This window comes from Ranitomeya variabilis, chromosome 5 (genome assembly GCF_051348905.1).
Source record: "Ranitomeya variabilis isolate aRanVar5 chromosome 5, aRanVar5.hap1, whole genome shotgun sequence".
Taxonomy (NCBI): domain Eukaryota; kingdom Metazoa; phylum Chordata; class Amphibia; order Anura; family Dendrobatidae; genus Ranitomeya; species Ranitomeya variabilis.
Window position 1 is genome coordinate 268,659,821 of NC_135236.1, and position 24,659 is coordinate 268,684,479.

A 24,659-nucleotide genomic window follows, 5' to 3' on the forward strand; every position below is an offset into this window, starting at 1 on the left:
GACAGAGTCAGATGAGAGGTGGGAGGAAAGTTGACCATGGACATGCTGCGCAAGGATAGCTGGGCATAGCAGTTTTGTCAAGGTTAGCTTTTTTGAGGATGGGTGTGATTGTGGCATGTTTGAAGGCAGAGGGGTAAGTACCAGAAGATAGCGATAGGTTGAAGAGATGGGTTAGGGCTGGAATGAGCGTGTTAGTGAGGTGGTGGAGCAGGTGGGAAGGGATGGGGTCAAGCGCACAGGTGGTGAGGCGTGATTTGGAAAGGAGGTGAGTAAGTTCTCCTTCAGTGATGTTGGAGAGGGAAGTTGTTGGGGAAGGACAGAGGTCTGGTATATGGAGTGGTTGGGGTGGTTGTGGAACAGTAAAGGTTTGCCTTGCTTGGTCGATCTTGTTTTTGAAGTAGGTGGCAAAGTCCTCAGAAGAGAAGAGGGGAGTTGGAGGTGGCAGTGGCGGGCGGAGGAGCGAGTTAAATGTGCTAAACAGTTGTTTTGGGTTGTAGGATAGTGAAGATACAAGGTTAGTGAAGTCACTTGGAGAGGTCTATATGATAGGAAATACCCAAAAGTGACACCATTCTAAAAACTGCACCTCTCAAGGTGCTCAAAACCACAATCAAGAAGTTTATTAACCCTTCAGGTGCTTCACAGGAATTTTTGGAATGTTTAAAAAAATGAACATTTAACTTTTTCACAAAAAATTTACTTCAGATCCAATTTGTTTTATTTTACCAAGGGTAACAGGAGAAGTTGGACCCCAAAAATTGTTGTACCATTTGTCCTGAGTACGCTGATACCCCATATATGCAGGTAAACCACTGTTTCGGTGCATGGCAGGGCTCGGAAGGGAAAGAGCGTTGTTTGACTTTTCAATGCAAAATTGGCTGGAATTGAGATCAGACTCCATGTCGCGTTTGGAGAGCCCCTGATGTGCCTAAACAGTGGAAACACTCTACAAGTGACACCATTTTGGAAAGTAGACCCCCTATGGAACTTATCTAGATGTGTGGTGAGCACTTTGAACCCCCAAGTGCTTCACAGAAATTTATAATATTGAGCCGTAAAAATAAAAAATCATATTTTTTTCACAAAAGTGATCTTTTCGCCCCTAATTTTTTATTTTCCCAGGGGTAACAGAAGAAATTGGACCCCAAAGTTGTTGTGCAATTTGTCCTGAGTACGCCGATACCCCATATGTGGGGGTAAACCACTGTTTGGGCACATGGCAGAGCTCGGAAAGGAAGGAGCGCCGTTTGACTTTTCAATGCAAAGTTGGCTGGAATTGAGATCAGACGCCATGTCGCGATTGGAGAGCCCCTGATGTGCCTAAACAGTGGAAACCCCCCAATTCTAACTCCATCCCTAACCCCAACACACCCCTAACCCTAATCCCAACCCTAACCATAACCCTAACCACAAACCTATCCTTAACACACCACTAACCCTAATTCCAACCCTAACCCTAATCCCAACCCTAACCCTAATCCCAATAGTAACCCTAACTTTATCCCCAACCCTAACTTTAGCCCCAACCCTAACCCTAACCCCAACACCAACCCTAACACTAACCCCAACCACAATCCCACCCTAATGGGAAAATGGAAATAAATACATTTTTTTAATTTATTACTTTTGCTTAACTAAGGGGGAGATAAAGGGGTGTTTGTTTTACTATTTATAACGGGTTTTTATAGTGGGTTTTTATGTTTGGCAGCTGTCACACACTAAAAGACACTTTTTATTGCAAATAATAGTTTTTGCATCACCACATTTTGAGAGCTATAATTTTTCCATATTTTGGTCCACAGAGTCATGTGAGGTTTTATTTTTTGCGGGATGGGTTGACGGTTTTCGTGGTACCATTTTCGGGTGCATGACATTTTTTGATCGCTTCTTATTCCGATTTTTGTGAGGCAGAATGAACAAAAACAGCAATTCATGAATTTCTTTTGGGGGGGCATTTACACTGTTCCATGTGTGGTAAAATTGATAAAGCAGTTTCATTATTCGGGTCAGTACGATGACAGCAATACCTCATTTATACCTTTTTTTATGTTTTGGCACTTTTATACAATAAAAACTTTTATATAAAAAATAAATTTTTTGGCATCCTTTTATTCTAAGAGCTATAACTTTTTTTTTCTAGAGATGGAGCTATATGGCAGCTTTTTTTTGTGGGACAAGATAATGTTTTCAGCGGTACCATGTTTATTTATATCCGTCTTTTTGATCGTGCATTATTCCACTTTTTGGTGAATGGTGTTCACTAAAGGGGTTAATTAGTGGGACAGTTTTATAGGTCGGGTAGTTACGGATGCGGCGACCTCGGACTCGGACCTGCTCGGACCTGACACCGAAGATGGTGCACTACCACATTATGGGTTTCAGGTCCGAGCATTCCGACATGAACAGTTTCCTGGAAAGTGGATTGGTCGTCGTGGGCCAGTTGAATGGCCACCAAGGTCTCCCAATCTGACCCCCTTACACCTTTATCTTTGGGGTCATCTGAAGGCAGTTGTCTATGCTGTGAAGATACGAGACGTGCAGCATCTGAAACAACAGATACTGGAAGCCTGTGCTGGCATTTCTTCTGCGGTGTTGCTATCAGTGTGTCAAGAGTGAGAGAAGAGGGTTGCATTGACAATCCAACGCAATGGGCAGCACTTTGTACACATTTTATACGTGGTCATAAACTTGTAAATAACTAATGAAAGAATAAAGTTTGATGTGTCACATGAACCTCTTCCCATTGAAAAAAATTAAGTTGGCCGACGTCAAAATGGCCACCATGGTCACCACCCATCTTGAAAAGTTTTCCCCCTCCCATATACTAATGTGCCACTAACAGGAAGTTGATATCACCAACCATTCCCATTTTATTTAGGTGTATCCATATAAATGGCCCACCCTGTATTATATGTAAAATATATGATGTGTAGGGAGTTTTAAAGGGAATCTGTCACCCCAAAAATCGTATATGAGCTGCGGCCACGATGCCACGGCAGGAAGACAAGAAATGGACGAAATCGTATGAAGATAGGAGGCGCTGGACCCGGACCACTGCGCCCATCGGACCTGGACTGAAGCAGGACCACCCCTGGGTGAGTATAATATAACCTGTTTTTCTTACCTTTCAGGTTACATTGGGGGCTTATCTACAGCATTACAGAATGCTGTAGATAAGCCCCTGATGCCGGTGGGCTTAGCTTAAATTCCATTTTGGGGGTGACAGGTTCCCTTTAAGATGTTAATGGTGATTGGTTGGTGAATTTACTAGTTAGAAAGGGGATACTGTCACCAATTAGTAATGCTATTTAAATCTGCTGTTTGCACTATGGCAGTATGCTTGCACGGTATTTGTCAGAATAAAAAGAAGATTTTTACTTCAGTCAAGTTTGGATGCTGTCCTGTTGGAATGTCCTTCTCATCAGAACTAGTGCCCTCTTACTGGGCTGATCCTAACCTTAACCATTTTCTACCTAACTTGCTAACCCATTATCCTTATTCTATAACCGATGCTATCCTAAGCTTCTCCTTATGCTATATTCACATTATGCATTAACACTTTATATACTGTACATCACCACAATACATTACATTACATTAGACACGCATTGCTTTCACACACAAAACTGTGGCGTATTCACACAGTGTGTCTGTTGTCGTCAGGGGCAGGAACAGGGTAAGACAGTCCACATCCCTACACCTGTTCAAGGGGAATATGACAACTTTTATAAATGATGTTTACTTGCATTCTTGTAATCAGAACTAATCAGAGACAAGTCTTAAAGGGAACCTGTCACCCCCCCCCCCCCCAGGCGTTTTTAGCTAAAAGAGCCACCTTGTGCAGTAGTAATGCTGCATTCTGACAAGGTGGCTCTTTTAGTTCTGTGTGCTGTAACTGCAGAAATAATCCGTTTTGTAATTTGTCCTAAATACCCTTCTTCAGTCCTGGAGGCAGGCCTTTCCCCCCTGCTGCAGACGCCACACAACTGTCATTCACATCTTCTTGGTGCCGGGCGCCGCCTCCTCACCGCTGTTTTGAAATGAGCCGGCGCCTGTGCTCTTTTCTCCTGCCTTGGGCAGGCGCAGTGAGCGCTGGCCGTCTGTCTGTCCTCTGTGCGTACGTACGCCCTGCCTGTGAATCCCTGCCCCGCAGTGCCTTATGATTTATTCATACTACAGGGCTGGGATTCCTGGGCATGCGCATTGAGTGTCTAAGCCTCTCACCCTCTCCCACCGCCTGCTACACACACACACACCAGCTGTGAGGATTTGGCAAGGTTCCAGGCGATTGCACGGAGGAGGGATCACCTGAGGATGCACACGCTGTAGCAGGCGGTGGGAGAGGGTGAGAGGCTTAGAAACGCAATGCGCATGCCCAGGAATCCCAGCCCCGTAGTATGAATAAATCATAAGGCACTGCGGGGCTGGGATTCACAGGCAGGGCGTACGTACGCACAGAGGACAGACGGCTAGCGCTCACTGCGCCTGCCCAAGGCAGGAGAAAGGAGCACAGGCGCCGGCTCATTTCAAAACAGCGGTGAGGAGGCGGCGCCCGGCGCCAAGAAGATGTGAGTGACGGCTGTGTGGCGTCTGCAGCAGGGGGGAAAGGCCTGCCTCCTTGACTGAAGAAAGGTATTTAGGACAAATTACAAAACGGATTATTTCTGCAGTTACAGCACCCAGAACTAAAAGAGCCACCTTGTCAGAATGCAGCATTACTGCTGCACAAGGTGGCTCTTTTAGTTAAAAACGCCTGGGGGGGGGGGGGGGGGGGTGACAGGTTCCCTTTAATATTGCATGTAGGTAGGATGAAGAACAGTATGAATAGCTACTAGTTCGCCCGCAGTCCACAAGAGGGCGTCCCAGGATCACTCATTGTGAGAGACGAGCCGTAATACTGGGCAGGAAGGTCAGGATGCATGCTGCTCATAACAGCTGGATACTTGAAAGAACCAGAGAAAGCCTCTTGTCCTTTTTATAGCAGAAGGAATGAAAAAGCCAGCAAAACCTGGCACAGCGCGTGGCCCTGGTTGGCATGAAGTTATTTCTTCGCATGCGCAAAAAACGAGCATAGCCGCTGGCTGCTTGCGACTGCTGGAGGGGAGGACCCAGAACAATGGGTATGCCGCCAAAATGTTCACCATCTGAAAGGAGAACATAATTGTTAAAAAAATGACTAAAGAGGAACTGTCCTGAGCCACGTCTACACCTGTCCCAGGATAGGAAAGGAAAAATTGGGAAAAAAGCAAAGTCTTTTAAATCCTTAATTTGTTCCAAGAGAAAGATTAACCTCTTCATGTACTAATACGAAGGATGTAGGGGAATGACTGGTTTCATGCGTGCTCCAGTGAGTGGTTACACGCTGCAGAGATATTTATGGCGCACGTTGCAGGTCTTACAGCACGAGAAGCTCCACACGGATAATAGCCATCCAGAGGGATCTTCTCCCATACAGCGGCTGCTCTGCCACCCTGGAGGCACTTACTTGCTGCTGAAGCTACGACCATCCTCTGTGCCTTCCCCTCTCTGCTGCTCACAAACTTTAACTGCTGTTGTCTATGTGATCCCACATTCAGATCATCCCTATATCCTGGAGTCCATCGCCCGACCACCCTGGTGCCAGGCTGAAGGACGCGTCTGATGTGCCATGGGAGGTCTGACCGCCCTGCTGTCCGTGGCCGCTGTGCTTCTGATAGACTGTAAGTAATGTAGGCTTCATTCTTTTATTGTTACTGAGAAGAATGTGCGGGACGTCAGCATTACTGTCACCGACATTAACTGAGATTGGTCCTTAGACGAATGAAGCTGGAAATTCTAAGAAATGCCGTTATCCAGAACACTAAATGGTCTAGTAAATACTAAAGTGTGTGATACAATATCATCATTTACAATATACACCAGAGGACCGAAAATCTGGAAGAAATAACTTAGTAGTTATCATAATCGAAAAGTAGCTTCTTAAGTATATGTCGTTATTTATATATGATGGAAAGTAACCAATGAAATGATATTCCACACATACTAGAAGTTTAATAATATAATGCGAACACAGGGGACGTTACGTGAGCAGCTATTAATAATATGCTCTCGATAAGCATTTATCAGTAGTGGTATGCAATATATAAGGTGCTGCTAAGTCACACATTATGTCCTGTCTCCTGTTTGGGTCTTCAAGTGTCTCTGTACCATTTTGGTACTTGTCCTCCTTTTTTCCCTTCATCATTTTTAAACCTGTCTATTCTGGCAAGCTGAGTCTTGATATAAAATGACCAAAATTAAGACAGCTCCAGTGTTTTCATATGGCTTCATGCGGATGATTAACCCTGATTTGGTCAAGGATCCACTTGTGTGTCCTGCAATCAACAATATTCTCAAAGTCTTTAGCAACATCAAAGATAAAAATGTATAGTATAATTGCAATTCAATTCTAGTACTAGCCCTGATATCCAGCAACGAGTTGTCAGAATTACCCAATGTAACCTATACACAACTACATATATATATATATATATATATATATATATATATATATATATATATATACACAGAGGATGGCTAAATATGATATGTCCCTAGACTACAATTTACAATAAGAAAGACTTAACGCAATATTAACACTTTTCATCATCATCATCATCATCATTATTATTATTATTATTGTTATTTTTATTATGTCACAGGACACACCACGTCACACAGTCCCGTTGCCATTGAATAGCTATATAGCTGTGATAGATTATGACTGTGTTAAAAAAACGATCAGGATCAATCACATGTAGACAATGCTGACATCTAGTGGCTTATTCCATGTAAGCTATGCAATAAGTTTTACCAAAATAATTCTTTATTCTATGTGCCATTGTAATCTGCATTCAGAGATGATAAGGAAATTCTTGCTGTTAATGGCGTAATGTGAGGGTAGCAGTAAAAAATATATGCACATATTCGGGAAAGCTCAAGAATGTCACATTAGCCAATTTTGACAAACATACAGTTTGCATTTTCTAGATGTAGCGTCTTAAATGGATGGCTCCAGCAATAACATTAATAGATTATTGATTTGAACAGACGCTGTGTCATGAATTACAACGTAGTCCCAATTTACAGAATGGTGCTGCTGCCCACCACACCGGTGCATTGTACTCAGCGCCAATTGTTTACAGTCCAAGCTGTAAGACCCCGACCAGTTAGACATCGTTGTCGTCCTAAATTTATACACAATCACAGCTTTTATTGGAAAAACACTTTTAAAATGGAACACTGGTTAAATGCCATTATATGACATGTGTCATGCAGCGCTCGCACCCGGCTTCTGCAGCTCGCCGGGTGCGCGCGCGCGGCGCATTCAGCTCTGCGCGTGCGCACATCTGATTCCTCTGTTGGCACTCCTTCCTGTCCTCTCCGTCATCCTGGAGGACTGTAACCCGGAAGTAGCTCTCACGCTGGTATATAAGCTGCTTCCTGCTGCTCCTCTGTGCCTGATGATCATTTGTGTTTACAAGTGCTTCTGGTCACCTGTGGTCTCTGTGCGTTCCTAGCTTTCTGACCTTGGGACTCCTCCTTCCTCTGCAGTACCTGCCTGATTTTCCTGTGTTCCTGCTTTGTTCCTTCAGTTCCTGTTTCTCTGCGGTACCTGCCCGGCTCCTTTACCACACCTTGCTCCCGTCAGCCTCTGTGTCTCCATATTGTCTCGTCAGCCTCCGTGTCTCTGTAGTATTCCCATCTTCTCCCTCGTCTCAGTAGTTCCTTGCCATTCCCTCTGTTTCCTCCGCTGTTTCCTTCGGTCCCTGTGTTCCTGCAGTGTACCCTTCTTATCTCAGTCGACCCTCCAGCTTCCGTGGCGATAGTCCCTCACGGGCCTGCCCCTAACGCTCCCTGTATAGGGGGCGGTCCACCTGGTCAGCTCGTCCGAGAGGGGTTCGTCGTCACGGTCCAGTGGGTCCACTCTCCGTTGTCCCTGTTTGAATCTACTCTCTCAAATGGGACTGCACTCGGATGACATCTGAGTGCAGCCTGATTCTTACAGCATCACAGTATCATCAGGCCATGGACCCCGCTGGAGCTTCCGCTACTCAAAAAGACTTACTCTTTTTGCGTGAAAACCAGACTAGGATCATGTCGTTTTTAAAAAATATGGAGTCTCGCCTAGCGGCTTTACAGCCTTCTGATCCTGGTATTGCTCCGCAGTTGGTTGCCCTTCAGCTGGAGCTAGGTCTACAATGGGACACTCAGTCCCATATTTCGAATTTTTTGGCCTCTATTAATGATCGGCTTCTCGCCCTCCAGAATGTGGCCTCTGTCTCCACTCCTGTCTCTGCGCCACAATCCTCGCCCCGACTTGCTAGACCTCCTCGGTATGGTGGGGATCCTAAAGCGTGCCGCGGCTTTCTTAATCAATGCCAGTTGCATTTTGAATTGTCTCCGCTACTTTATCCCACCGATCGAGCTAAGGTTGTTTTTATAGTATCCCATTTGGAGGGTGAGGCTTTGGCGTGGGTTAATCCCCTCTGGGAGCGTAATGATCCTTTGGTCTCCCAACTCAATCCGTTCCTGGATACCTTCCGCAAGGTTTTTGATGAACCTGGACGTCTGGTCTCTACCACAGAGTCCCTCTTTAACCTTAGCCAGGCTACTCTCTCCGTAGCTCAGTACGCCATCCGTTTCCGGACTCTGTCTTCAGACCTTGGGTGGAATAATGAGGCTTTGGTTGGAGCGTTTTGGCGTGGTTTGTCTTCACGGATTAAGGATGAGCTGGCAGGACGGGACACTCCCACCTCTTTGGATGATCTTATCTCCTTGGCCATACGCATTGATCTGCGCTTTCAGGAGCGCACTCGCGAGCTTGCCAGAGAAAAGAGACCTCTTCGCCAGACCACTATTGCTCGAGGGACTTATTTTTCTCAAACAGCCCCGGTGGTTTCTTCATCTTCTCCTGAACCCATGCAGGTCGATCGCTTTGAGTCTTCCGAGCAGCGCCGCAAGGAGAGACTCGCACAAGGTCTCTGTTTTTACTGCGGTAGTGCCTCTCATCTCTTACGCGCCTGTCCTCAGAGGTCGGGAAACGCCTCCGCCTAGGACAGGTAAGAGAGGCCTTCCTAGGTGGTTATGACTCCTCTCCACCTCTGGTTTTGTCTGTTATTCTACATTTAGGTTCCCGTCACTTTTCTCTGGAGGCTTATGTTGATTCAGGAGCAGCTGGGAACTTTGTTCAGCTCGAGGTTGTTAACAGGCTTGGGATACCTGTTAGACCCTTGGAGACTCCTAGACAAATAGCTTCCGTCGATGGTCAGCCTTTGCGGGAGACCGTCAACTTAGTTACGGAGGAAGTTGAACTTCAGATTGGAGCTCTTCATCGTGAGAAACTGGCCTTTTATGTTTTACCTTCATTGTCTCATTCTTTCCTTTTGGGTCTTCCTTGGCTGAGAGATCACGAACCCACTCTGGACTGGCGCTCTGGAGATGTTCTACGGTGGGGACAGTCTTGTCTGAACAGGTGCCTGCTTCCTGTCAAGCCTGCGTCCTCCTTTCGGTCTGCTTCGGAATCCACGGGAATTCCTCCAGCCCATTGCGCCTTCTCGGATGTCTTTAACAAGAAGGAGGCGGAGATCTTGCCGCCGCACCGCTCTTATGACTGCCCGATAGACCTTGTTCCTGGTTCTACTCCACCTCGAGGACGTATTTACCCATTGTCTCCTACCGAAACTCAAGCCATGTCCGAATATATCCAAGAGAATCTGGCCAGAGGCTTCATTCGAAAGTCTTCCTCACCTGCAGGAGCTGGGTTCTTCTTCGTCAAGAAGAAGGACGGTTCTCTTCGCCCATGTATAGACTATCGGGGTCTCAACACTATCACGATCAAGAACAAGTACCCACTTCCTCTCATACCAGAACTCTTTGATCGCCTACGTGGAGCACGAATCTTTACCAAATTGGATCTCAGAGGAGCTTATAATTTGGTCCGTATCCGTTCCGGTGACGAGTGGAAGACTGCGTTTAATACCAGAGATGGTCATTATGAATATTTGGTTATGCCATTCGGTTTATGCAACGCACCCGCAGTCTTCCAGGAGTTTGTAAATGATGTTTTTCGGGATCTACTTTACACCTGTGTTGTAGTGTACTTGGACGATATCCTTGTGTTCTCTCCAGATCTGTCTACTCACAGAAGAGATGTACGGCAAGTACTTCAGCGTTTGAGAGAGAATCGGCTGTACGCAAAACTGGAAAAATGTGTCTTCGAACAGTCATCTCTTCCCTTCTTGGGTTTCATCATTTCCGACGCTGGTTTGTGTATGGATCCAGGAAAAGTTTCTGCCGTGCTCAACTGGCCACGTCCTCTCGGAGTGAAAGCAATTCAGCGATTTCTTGGATTTGCTAACTACTATCGGCAGTTTATCCCTCACTTTTCCTCTCTTTCTGCTCCAATCTCCTCCATGATTCGGAAGGGTGCCAATCCTCATCTATGGTCGTCTGAGGCCGAAGAGGCTTTCTGGTCCATCAAGCAGGCCTTCGCCTCCGCTCCTATTCTTCATCGTCCTGTGGCCAATAAACCCTTCATCCTTGAAGTAGATGCTTCTGCAATTGGAGCTGGAGCTGTGCTCTCGCAGAAATCCTCTTCTGGTCGTCTTGTGCCCTGTGGTTTTTTCTCTAAGATCTTCTCCTCCTCTGAAAAGAATTATTCTATCGGTGATAAAGAACTTTTGGCAATCAGGTTGGCATTGGAGGAGTGGCGGTACCTCTTGGAGGGGGCTTTACATCGTTTTGTAATTTACACAGATCACAAGAATCTGGCATATATCCGCTCTGCGCAAAGACTAAATCCTCGGCAGGCCAGGTGGGCCTTGTTTTTCGCCAGGTTTGACTTTGAACTTCGTTTCCTGCCAGGAGATAAAAACTCCAGAGCCGTCGCTCTGTCTAGGTCATTCCAGGCGGTGGATATGGAGGAAGAACCTGCGCACATCATCGATCCTGCAAGAGTCATCACAGTTGCTCCTCTCTCTCTTTCCTCGTTGCCTCCGGGTAAGACCTTAGTTGCTGAAGAGAACAGAGAACGCGTCTTACTTTGGGGTCATGCCTCCAAATTAGCTGGACATGTTGGTCTCAAAAAAACCCTCCGTCTGATCTCTCGCTATTACTGGTGGCCTACATTGTCCAAGGACGTCCAAAGTTTTGTCGCCTCTTGTCCCTCCTGTGCCAAGAATAAAATTCCCAGGCAACTACCTTCCGGGCTTTTGCATCCTTTACCGGTACCCTCCACTCCGTGGCAACATTTATCGATGGACTTCATCACTGACCTGCCTTCTTCATCTGGTTGTACCGTCATCTTCGTGGTCATGGATCGTTTCTCCAAGATGGCTCATTTCATTGCACTACCTGGTTTGCCTTCTGCTCCCGAATTGGCAAAGATTTTTGTTCACCATATTTTTCGTCTTCATGGTCTTCCTTTACATATTGTTTCTGACCGAGGTGTTCAATTCACCGCCCGCTTCTGGAAATCCCTCTGCAAATCTATGAACATTTTGCTTGACTTTTCTTCGGCCTACCATCCGCAGTCCAATGGCCAGGTGGAACGTACTAATCAGACCTTGGTAACTTATCTCCGTCATTTTTCCAATTCCCATCAGAATGATTGGTCTGACTTGCTGCCATGGGCTGAGTTTTCTTACAATAACCATTCCAGCGAAGCTACTAACAAATCTCCATTTTTTATCGTCTACGGTCAACATCCTGGCCTTCCTCTTCCGGTTCCTCCTGTCTCTACTGTACCAGCGGCTGATCTTCTGTCTAGAGAGTTCTCCAGGGTCTGGCAGGAGACCAAGTCTGCCCTTGAGTTGGGTCAAGTCAGGATGAAGAGACATGCGGACAAAAGACGCCTCAATTCTCCTATATTCCATCCTGGGGACAAGGTTTGGGTTTCTTCTAAATTTATCCGTCTCAAAATTCCTTCACATAAGCTGGGTCCTCGCTATATCGGTCCATTCGAAGTTTTGTCTCGTATTAATGATGTTTCTTACAAACTTAAGTTGCCTGCCTCTCTGCGTATTTCTAATTCCTTTCATGTGTCTCTCCTTAAACCCGTAGTTTTTAATCAGTTTCATTCTTCTAACCTTTGTTCTCCTTCGCCTGTTTCCGAGGATGATGTCTTTGAAGTTAGGGACATTTTAGCCATGAAAAAACTTAGAGGGAGAACTTTGTTTTTGGTTGACTGGAAAGGTTTTGGTCCTGAGGAGAGGTCCTGGGAGCCTCGTGAGAACATTCAGGCCCCTCGCATTTTGTCCCGGTTTCTTTCAAGTCTTAAAAAGGAGGGGCGTAAAGACGGGGGTACTGTCATGCAGCGCTCGCCCCCGGCTTCTGCAGCTCGCCGGGTGCGCGCGCGCGGCGCATTCAGCTCTGAGCGTGCGCACATCTGATTCCTCTGTTGGCACTCCTTCCTGTCCTCTCCGTCATCCTGGAGGACTGTAACCCGGAAGTAGCTCTCACGCTGGTATATAAGCTGCTTCCTGCTGCTCCTCTGTGCCTGATGATCATTTGTGTTTACAAGTGCTTCTGGTCACCTGTGGTCTCTGTGCGTTCCTAGCTTTCTGACCTTGGGACTCCTCCTTCCTCTGCAGTACCTGCCTGATTTTCCTGTGTTCCTGCTTTGTTCCTTCAGTTCCTGTTTCTCTGCGGTACCTGCCCGGCTCCTTTACCACACCTTGCTCCCGTCAGCCTCTGTGTCTCCATATTGTCTCGTCAGCCTCCGTGTCTCTGTAGTATTCCCATCTTCTCCCTCGTCTCAGTAGTTCCTTGCCATTCCCTCTGTTTCCTCCGCTGTTTCCTTCGGTCCCTGTGTTCCTGCAGTGTACCCTTCTTATCTCAGTCGACCCTCCAGCTTCCGTGGCGATAGTCCCTCACGGGCCTGCCCCTAACGCTCCCTGTATAGGGGGCGGTCCACCTGGTCAGCTCGTCCAAGAGGGGTTCGTCGTCACGGTCCAGTGGGTCCACTCTCCGTTGTCCCTGTTTGAATCTACTCTCTCAAATGGGACTGCACTCGGATGACATCTGAGTGCAGCCTGATTCTTACAGCATCACAAAATGTTATTCAGTGACATCACTGCAATTATATTATGAACAGAGCGCCATGGGGTGATAGCCAATGCTACATGTAAAAGTTGGGTCATTGCCTTCTTCAGGTGTCCAAATGCAGATGACCATCATCAAGGATGCTTGGATTTAAAGTGTATCGCCGTTTTCTGCTATTATTTTTTATCCAGTATTCTGAGTACAATTCATTTTTTAATATATCTTTGTGGTGGTTGGAATCTATTTTTTTTGTTTAATTCAGAGCTCCCAATAATCTACTATAAAACGTATAGTCATGTTCAGTCTGGGTTTTTTGGTAATTTTGATTGCATTTGCCCAGCGACAGTCAACTGAAAGTGCTAATTAGCTACAGAATTTGCAGCATGGATATCTTCGGCTCATCTTTTTGCAGGGTGTCGCCACTTGCTATGGCAACACAAACATCCTTTCTCTGCTAGCACATAATCACAGGGATCTATTATATTTGCAATTATAACAATGCTGTGCTACAAGTAATTGCCATTTATCCTCATAAAAATATTTGTAATGTTCTTTTGAATTGGCGTCTTCCAAAATTCATCATGAACAAAGTCTGGCTAGGTGCCACCATAAGTGGACCTGCCTGGTGCCTACATACACTTTGAATTATTTCCCCCCATTTTCCCCACAGCCAACCACAGACCACCTGCTCAGATTTAAGGGCTCAGGCCCCATGGGCTTCTTTCTTACCCAGTGCTGTGCAAGTGCTGAAACGCTGTCCCATTCCTGTGTTGAACAAATCAAGGTGCCCCTCCATTCTAAGAATATACTGACCTGCAGATTACACTAGAGGAGCTTACTCATACTACTTTTTACAGCTCCCATTGAATTTAAATGGTTTATATCAAGTATAGGAGTTATCCTCTATCCATAAGATAGCAGTAACCTCCTGATTACTCGAGCCCCTTCCACCGAAAACCCCACCAATCCCAAGAATTGTCTCTGCAGAGCTCCACCTAAATACAGTGAAGGTAAGGCATGTGCACCTTCTCTCTAGCCTATGGATAGGGGATAACTTCTATAATTGGTACAAACCCTTTCATGTGAGCTTTATATATCTTTATGCTGTAAGTTTTCTCTAATGGCAACATGAGGGTCTAAATGATATCATTCAAAATCCTTCAGTATCAAGTTATCAAGTTAAAGGTGTTGTCAGGTCACAAAATATTGATGATCTATCACAACAGGTAATTAATATCAGATCAATAGGGGTTCGTTACCCAGCACCCTAAGCTATCAGCTGTCATAAGTCGGGTGTTTTACAATGTCTCTTGAATAGGAGTTGTTCTGCAGTACTGGACATCAGCCACTAGGACGAATTGAATGGAGCTGGAGCTTATAGCAACTGGTCAGTGCCTTGTCTTTGACTCCCACTGAACAGCCTAAAGATAGGAAAACCCTTTAAGGATTCTGTCTGATTTACATCTGAAATTTTTGCTATCAATTTAAAGAATCAGTGTCATACTCCAAAAAAGCTTTTAATATCTGTTTAAAAGTAGCTGATAGTTATTGTAGCATAATAAAATTTAAGTTTTTGCATTGTTTCCTTTTACATACCAATTTTGATGCTGCTGAGATCAGTCTCCTTCCTCTCTGGCAACTGATAATATGATCCTTTTTTACATTCCCTGTAGAAGGATTATTCTTAGTTATACTCCCATACTACTGCAGCGATTCTATTCCTTCCCAGAAAAGTAGGACAGAAACCTACTTCTATTGGCAGCTTTGCAGTTAAAAAAAAGATTACTATGATGAAATCTGCAGTGGGAAAAGTAACTGACATGTGTGTCCACCAGCATTTAGCTCATTGATGGACATGCACTTTACTATACACTTTAAACATCAGGTGGCGCCATAATATGAAAGTAAATGTCATAATAACTCTTCACTAGATCATTTCTTAGCAGTATGTAAATGTAAACATCGTTAATGTTTTATGATTTATACTGTACAGTGGGCTCCTTAAATAACAAATATGTTAATATATTTAATGGCAAGACAACCCTTTGATCTGAAGTTCACTGTAGAATTTGTTTTTGAAAATCTACATCTTGTGAATAAACGGTAAGGCCACATTAACACATTCAGTATTTGGTCAGTATTTTACCTCAGTACTTGTGTCACACTGTGACAGTCTTTGGTAAGGAACTGTCCATGGAACTGAGACCCTAACTATTCCTGTCCTGGGGATACTCATGAAGGTAGAGAAGCCCGCGTCTCCGCCCTTACTATGCTCCTGTTAATGTCCTAAACTGTCCCCTCCCCTGGGACAAAAATGTTAGTGTATAAACATGTAAGACAAACAGGGATAACAAAAATCAACTTACATGATCAAAACACCACCAAGGGTAGAGAAGAATTAAGGGAAGGATAGGAAGGTACAAACCAAATAGGATTAGGATAATGAAGAAAGCATATACCCAGAAACAGCAGAGAACAATCTCCAGCAGCAACTACAAACTCCAACTTGAGCAACTTGAGCCAGGAAGAAAACTCTCACAGGCTGGGATGAGAAGGTCTGGCCAGATTTTATAGAGAGGGAAAATGGGCCAGTCAGGAACAGCTGTGAGATGCAGCTGCATATCTCTAACCAGCTTATAAAGAGTCATTAACCTCTTCAGCACCAAAGGAAACAAAGTCCATTTAATATGACGAACAAAACACTAAATGCTAAATGGAAGATCTGTGATTCACAGTACTTAAAGATCGCTTAACCCCAGTGCTCCCAGGAGGACATGACACACTCGTGACAATTTGTAAGCCAAAACCAGGAATGGGTGAAATGCAGAAGTGGTGCATGTGTTTCCATTATACTTTTCTTCTCATTGTTCCACTGTTGATTTTGATTTACAAATACTGATGTAAAATACTGATCAAATACTGAGCGTGTGATTGTGGCCTAACAATATGGCATGTGATAGTTAGTCTTTGTTGATGTGGCTACAGTGATGATGTCAAATTAACATAACATGACTGCTAAAGCCAATCACTGGGCTTCTCAGTGTGGCTCCATTTACATCGGCAACATCACGGAGTCCAGTGATTGGTTGCATTGGTTATGTGATGTCATCATTACATCACTACTGTATCCACATCAACCCAGCCATTGCTGGAGCATCATTAGGTAAGTGTAGCTGCCTTTGTTATTATTATGCACAGGAAAACAACAGAATAAAAAAGAAAACAAGTTCTTTAATTTACGTTTGCCATAAATGATCAGAATAACCAAATAATATCACCCTCAATAATATACCAAAAACGCATCTCTACACACAAAAGCATCAAACAACCAAACCAATAAACTATCAGAAATAAAATACAGAGTGATGCAATTGCTACTTTACCCATAAAAATTGCTGTAACTTCTAAAAGAAACGATCTATCGTACTGAAGTTTTGACTGTACATACTTTAGTTCATGATTCTTAGAATGTCACAGATATTCATATTCAAAAATTATATATACACATACTAACTCCACTTAAATAGTTCTATATAGTAGAAATAGGAGCCTTTACACACCTAATAAAATTGTATGAATTTTTTTTAATGGTTCAGATTTTAGATCACTGGCAATATGGCGGTAAGAAAGTACCACAGGAAAAAAAACATATGAAAGCCAGTATGCATTTGAAATATGTTTAAAATAACATGTACATATTATATCCATTAATTATGAGTATATGGATTTAAGTTCCGGAGGTGCTTCCATTTGATGGTTTGATCCCAATTTGACGTCCAATTTGATCTTCAGCTGAATAACCGGACTGGTGGAAACACTTTGCTGTTTAAAAAGATCTTGCTTATTCTCGAAGGTTACAAATAGGAAAAAATCCTATATGCCAATTAAAAAAGTTACTAAAAGTGTCAATCGTCATAAAAAAAAGTGGAGACATGAAGCATAGGTACATATTTTCTCTCTCCAACAGTTTCCTGCAAGAAACATCCATACCATTAATTGTGAGTTATACATACTGGCTGTATATGGGTAATCTTTAACAAGTAGAATGATAAAAAATGCATGCATACAGGAAAGTAATTATGTATGATGCAATATATCTTCATAAAAGGTACAACTTTTACAAAACTGAATTAAGTATCAATATTGAGTAAGACCATATTTTAAGTCCTTTCCGACATTAGATGTACCCATGGCTAAAATGCGGCACCGCGACGGTTGTCGCAGTAATTGCATTAATCTGCCGACGCCATCTTGGAGCTGGACACATGGCATCGTCATCCCAGGGAGGTATTGCCACTCACCCACAACTACGATCACTGTGATTGGCTGTTCAATTCTGAACAGCCAGTCGCAGCATTTCTCGGTGTTTCTGGCAATCAGAAAGGAGAGTTCATGATCACTGATCCTTGCCTGATCTTTCCCAATCCACCCCAATCTGTCTCTTCCTGTTTCTCCCTTTTTTCCCCTCTACCACCCTCCCCATCAACTCTACTGCCACTGATCAGTACTTGATCGCTTGATTTTTGGCAGTTTTTTTATTTTTCGTGTATCCTGCAGCCGCCAAGCGTTGATCAGTGACCCAAATCACTGATCAATGTCCGTGCTCAGTGTTTTACAGGACTTTTTTGTCCCTGTCCATTTTTCTCTGTTCGATCTTTGCACCACCTCCGTGCGTTCATCCTGCACCTGCCGAGCGTTGATCAGTGATGCAAATCACTGGTCCGTGCTCGCTGTTTTCCACAACTTTTTTTCCCTAACTGTCTACCCTTCCTCCTTTGCACCACTCGGTGTGTGCGTACTACAGTCGCCGAGCCGCTGATCAGATATACACCACTGATTAGCACCTGCGCTTGCTTTTGCCAAGGACTTCTTTTTCCTCTCTAATTTTTTTAATCCCCTTTCTGCACCACATTCATGTGTGCATCCTACAGCTGTCAAGCACTGGTTAGTGACGAACATCACTGACCAGTCTCCAGTTGTTGTTATTTTGGGTCAAATAAGAATTGAGTACAAAATTATTTATATTAGTTGTTAGGATTAGATTAGGGACAGTAAAATTATACTGTAGTAATCATCATCTACTACATTATTTTTTACTGAATTGAGTTAGAGTTAGTAAAGAGTAAAAATATATTGTAGTAATCGTCTACTACGGTATTTTTTACTGAATTGAATTAGTGTTAGCATGGAAATAAGAATCATCCATGCATTCGTCCAACAGCCGTGGAGCGCTGATCACTGACGCACATCAGTGATCAACCTCAGTTTAAAAAAAAAAGAATAAAATAATTTACATTAGGGACAGTAAAAATATACCGTAGTAATCATCTACTGCAGTATTTTTTTATTGAATTGAGTTAGGGTTAGTCTCAGAGCGCACAGAAAAAAAAATCACATCTGTGCGCCCGTCCCAGAGTCATTGAACGCTGATCAGCATCACATCACCGATTGACCTCCAGCTTTTTTTTTGTGGGAAAAGAGTAAAAAATTATAATTTTGAGTAGCTGATAGGATTAGATTTTTTCTCTAGTAAATAAAAAAAGTTTACACCAAACACTCACACACTCACACACACATGAATAAAATGTGGTTATTTTACACACACACACACAGATGTGAAAAAATGTCATCCCGCTCATCCCAAACCAAGTATTTAGCAGAGGAGGCATACTCCTTCCTTGCTTTTGACACTAACAGTGCGGGAAAGGATCCCACTGTCCTTTATTTTTCTGACTCATCCTCTTCCTTAACACTGAACTGCCATGTAGATGCCTCAGGACAGAAAATTAACCAGTGCCAACCGTTGCTGGCCTCGTATGGACCTCACCGCCAGAAGATTATGAGCCACAGATTCCTGATGTTGTGATGCAATCAGGAATCCAATTTGAAACCACCAGCCTCAAAGAAATAGACTTTCACAAAGTCTTTTTCTCTGATTATTTTGTAAACCTCATGGTGGCAGAGACAAATTTGTATGCCCAGCAATTTTTGTCACAAAACCGCCATTCATCATTTTCTTACTGGATACCTGTAGACTCAGTAGAAATTTGACATTTTGGGGCCTAGTTCTTCACATGGGGTTAGTGGAGAAGCCAGAACTTCGGCAAAATTGGAGTGTGGACGTTTTGTATAACTCTCCCGTGTTCCTCACGGCCATGACTCGTAAATGTTTTAAGGCCATCCACAAATTTTTTCATTAAAATGATAATGCACGGTGTGCTCTCCAAGATGACCCCAAACTTGACCAACTTTTCAAAGTTCGGCCGGTCATTGAGCACTTCAGCAATAAGTTTGCTGAGGAGTACGTTCCCCAAAGGGACATCTGTGTGGATGAGTCCCTAATCAATTTCAAGGGGAGGCTCAAATTTCTGCAATACCTACCCAGTAAGAGGGTCAGATATGGAATTAAGTTGTGCAAATTGTGGGTGAGTGTGCCTCAAGGTACAGCCACAATATTAGGGTTTGTGAAGGGAAGGACACCCAGATTCAACCCCCTGAATGCCCACTGTTCTTGGAGTGAGTGGGAAAACTGTGTGGGATTTGGTGCATCCACTGCTGGATCAAGATTGTCACCTCTATGTAGATAACTTTTATACCAGCATACCACTGTTCAAGTCACTCTCTGCACGAGGTACCGCAGCCTGCGTTACTATCCGCAAAAATTGGAGAGGTCTCCCTAAGACGCTAATTAGGCAAGAGCAGAGCCCAATGTAGCGATAACATGCTGGTGGTCAAGTACAAGTTCAAGAGAGATGTACTTTTCTTGATAACAATACATGGCGATGGCAGCAACCACATCATTGTACAAGGTACCTCAACACAGGCCCACAAACAATACTGTGTACTGGGATACAGCAAGACCACGGGGGGAGTTGATCTCTCTGATCAACTCTTCCAGCGGTACAGTGCCATGAGAAAGGCCAAGGTGTCATAAAAGAAGCTGGCAATGCACATCATACAGATAGCAAAGTTCAATGCTTTCGTGCTATCGCGATGTGCAAGCCAGAACAGTACCTTCAGTTTTGGGAGGTAGTGCTTAAAGCTCTGATATTTGGCAGTTAGAAAGGAGCGGGCCCCAGTACTTACGGAAGTGAACGTGATCATATCGTACCAGGCCAACATTTCAATGGTGAAGAATGCTTCAGACTGTGCCACACAACCACGGACTACTAATTGCTGACTTACACAACTCACGTATGACAACCTGACGTACACTACGCAACTCACGTATACCAACCAGATGTACACTACACTACTCACGTATGCCAACCTGACAAATTACACTACTCACGTATGCTAACCTGATACACTCTACACAATTTACGTGTATGCCACCACATTATACAATTCATATACCAGCAAAATACTAGATTAATTCCAATACAAGGTCACTTGTGGGGGTTTCTATGGATTAGGTGCAATATGACGCTTGCAGATCATTCCAGCATAGTCTGCATTCCAAAACGTCACTCCTTCACTTCTGAGTCCTGACATGCCTCCAAACAGTGGTTTTCTCCCACATATTTTGTATCGCCGTACTCAGGGGTAATTGAAAAACCATTTTTTGGTGTCCAATTTCTCCTGTTACCCTTGTGAAAATAAAAAATTAGGGCTGAAAGATCATTTTTATGGAAAAACGTACATGTTTTTTGTTAAGATTATAGGCAGTTGAATGTGTTTCCATCATGTGTTAGTGACATCCCTCTATGAAATCTATTATTTATGAATATAAATACAAAATATGTATCTAGAATATAAAACATGCATCAGGGACAATTCCATAGTGGTATATAAGATAATATCATTGTTAGAAGTGAATGGTAATTACAACACCTATGGACAAACTGCAAACATTTCCCTCTACATGGTGAGTAAATGCAAAAAGTGTTGTAGCCAACATAAACAACATTAATACCCGTTCTTGGAACTAAATAGCGATTACAACATCTTTGTATGATTCGCAAATATTTCCCTCTGCATGGTCAGTAAATGCAAACACTGAAGCATTATAATGAACATGATCAAAATTATTATTACGCATGGTAAATTCATGGAGAACGTCACACCACCTCTCCTATGCACATTTTGGGTCACTCACTTCCTTCAGGGAATAATTTGTTTCATGAGAAGTGAGAGTGCAATGAACCTCAGCGACGAAAAACATCCATGGGACAAGCGGCCTTTCCTACTTGTTGCCCCACCAGTCTTCATCACTACGAAATAGACTTGGTGCACACATTTCTGTGCTTTGGTAGTTTATATGTGGTGCTTGCATAACACTCCTGCCAAATTCCTTCTTCATTTGTTAGCATTGTGCAGATACAGTTTGGAGAAGTGTGTTTTCATTGCAAAAACTTATTGTAAATCTGAGTCCTTAAAAAGGTGCCAATGTGAATTTCTAAAGAAGTTTGGAGGTCAGAATCCACCGTCCAAAAAGCGTATTCTGCTATTGGTAAATAAGCTGGAATGTAAAAGAACATTACTGGATTGGCATGATGGAGGACGTCCGAAAGTTTCAGAGGAAACAATTCAAGATGTGAAACAGTAACTTCTGGCATCTCCATGTAAATCGCTGTACAGGCATTCCCAGGAGACAGGCATGTCATATTTCATTTAACAAGCGGCCAAGAAAGGTCTTGTTCTCCCGTACAGAGCCACTGTCGTTCAGGAATTGAAAGAGCCTGATCAAGAGAAAATAATTTGTTATTGTCAGATTTTTTTCCTTTTGGGACCATTTGAACTGTCGGGTGTACAGTAACACGTCACGAACATTACACGCACTCCGAGAGAATGTACAGCAAGAAATTCAGGCTCTGACTCCAGACATCCTGCAGAATATATTCAACATTATGGAATGGCGCAAGCAGATGTGCATAGATGCGAATGGTGAACATTTTCAACACCTGCTTTAATACATCAGTTTCTCATGAACCAAGGTATGTACAGTCCAAATGTCAGTACAACGGATAGTCTCTTTTAGAAGTTACAGCAATTTTTGGGTAAAGTAGCTGGTTAATCACCCTGTATTTAGTTATATGATGCTTGAATAAAAAAATATAAAAAATCTGCCTACATAAATTTTCAGAAAGGTTTAAGTGAAACAAGATTGTGTGCCATGTTGTAGTATTCCATTCTATTAGTAGGGCTAGAAGCAACAGTCGCCACATGCTACATAGCAAAATGCTCAGTCAGCACACACAATGCAGCTGTGTATGCTGTCACACCTATAGCCAAAGGATTGTAGCGTACAGGTTGGATAGACAAGTCCAAGATTATATGGATGCAATATTATTGACTGTAACTGCATGCGCTTATAAAATTATGGTTGGCACTCTAGGTGAAGGCTAGACTAGTGTACGTGGAAGGGGGAGGAATTCCCAACTCACAACCTATTGGAGTAAAATGATGAAAAAGGTTTTTCAATCTAGCACAGAGAATTCATTTTTATTATGACTTTATTAAAATAGTTATAACAAAATACTGACCGTCACATCCAAACATAAATAGGTCTGAACAGGTGCTTACCTATAGTCGCCAACTCATATACGATCAAACTAAAAGTAGCACACTGTAGCGCTATAGCAAGCATGAAATATGAAATATGAAAATTGAATTGCAGTACTGCACTAGAAATATGAAAAATTGAGAATGCTTAGCACATAAATTGGCCAATTCATGTATACCTGGCAGCCACATTAACATAGTTAATTATTACATTAAGGCGATTCTCGTTGCCAGGACCTAATGCCAATCCTCTCTTAGGCTGGTTTCACACTTGCGTTTTTGTCTGCAGCGTTTTTTGCACAAAAAACACATGCGTTTTTCCCCCCTATATTTAACATTGAAAACGCATGCGTTTTTTTTGTACGCGTTTGGTCGCGTTTGTAAACGCATGCGTTTTTTCACGGCAAAAAAATGCATTGCTGTCTATATAAGTAAACGCATGCGTTTTTATAGAAAAAAAAACAGAAAACACACTGAAAAGCCACCCACCACCATCAAGGTGATAAAGGGATCCAAACCCTAACCCTAACTCTACCCCTAACCTCACCCCTAACCGTTTAATGAACATTTTCTGACAGTCATAGGGCCACGTATTTAAGTGCCACGTATCACGTATTTCAGTGCCACGTATTTAAGTGCCACGTATTTAAGTGCCACATATCACATATTTCAGTGCCACGTATCACGTATTTCAGTGCCACGTATTTAAGTGCCACGTATTTCAGTGCCACGTATTTCAGTGCCACATATTTAAGTGCCATGTATTTCAGTGCCACGTATTTCACTGCCACGATATTTCAGTGCCACGTATTTAAGTGCCACGTATCACATATTTCAGTGCCACGTATCACGTATTTCAGTGCGACGTATTTAAGTGCCACGTATTTCAGTGCCACATATTTCAGTGCCACATATTTAAGTGCCATGTATTTCAGTGCCACGTATTTAAGTGCCACGTCTTTAAGTGCCATGATATTTCAGTGCCACGTATTTAAGCGCCACGTCTTTCAGTGCCACGATATTTCAGTGCCACGTATTTAAGTGCCACGTATTTAAGTGCCACGTATCACATATTTCAGTGCCACGTATCACGTATTTCAGTGCCACGTATTTCAGTGCCACATATTTAAGTGCCATGTATTTCAGTGCCACGTATTTCACTGCCACGATATTTCAGTGCCACGTATTTAAGTGCCACGTATTTAAGTGCCACGTCTTTCAGTGCCACGATATTTCAGTGCCACGTATTTAAGTGCCACGTATTTAAGTGCCACGTCTTTCAGTGCCACGATATTTCAGTGCCACATATTTAAGTGCCACGTATCACATATTTCAGTGCCACGTATCACGTATTTCAGTGCCACGTATTTAAGTGCCACGTATTTCAGTGCCACATATTTAAGTGCCATGTATTTCAGTGCCACGTATTTCACTGCCACGTCTTTCAGTGCCACGTATTTCACTGCCACGTCTTTCAGTGCCACGTATTTCAGTGCCACATATTTAATTGCCATATATTTCAGTGCCACGTATTTAAGTGCCACGTCTTTCAGTGCCACGATATTTCAGTGCCACGTATTTAAGTGCCACGTACTGTAAATACTATAACTACGTGGTTATACGTGGCACTGAAATATCGTGGCACGTAAATACGTGGCACTTAAATGCGTGGCACTGAAATACGTGGCACTGAAATATCGTGGCATTTACGTGAAATACGTGGCACTTATATACGTGGCACTTATATATGTGGCACTTATATACGTGGCACTTAAATACGTGGCACTTAAATACGTGGCACTTATATACGTGGCCACTGAAATATCGTGGCACTTATATACGTATATACGTATATAAACGTATTTCAGTGCCACGCATTTCAGGTTAGGGTTAGGGGTAGGGTTAGGGTTAGGGGTAGGGTTAGGGTTTTTTGTTTTTTTCTTGTTTTCTTGTGTTTTTCTATAAAAACGCATGCGTCTAAAAAACGCATGCGTTTTACCGCGTTTACATGCGTTTTTTCACACATGCGTTTTTTTAAAAAACGCATGCAGATAAAAACGCAAGTGTGAAACCAGCCTAAGACTGAAGTCTAC

The 24,659-nt window shown here is 43.3% G+C and overlaps 1 protein-coding gene across 2 annotated transcripts in view; it reads left to right on the plus strand.

Moving 5' to 3' along the window:
• Positions 1–4,978: 4,978 nt before the first annotated feature.
• CHRNB4 (cholinergic receptor nicotinic beta 4 subunit) overlaps positions 4,979–24,659 on the plus strand; it is a 77,292-nt gene continuing 57,611 nt past the window's right edge. Inside the window, exons 1-2 of one of the 2 annotated variants that reach the window (XM_077264268.1) lie at positions 4,979–5,120; positions 5,577–5,699. In XM_077264268.1, the coding sequence (XP_077120383.1) occupies positions 5,648–5,699 (52 nt within the window). In that variant the 5' untranslated portion in view covers positions 4,979–5,120; positions 5,577–5,647. Of the gene's footprint in view, positions 5,700–24,659 lie in introns of both variants that reach the window. The other variant, XM_077264267.1, reaches the window with a different exon arrangement.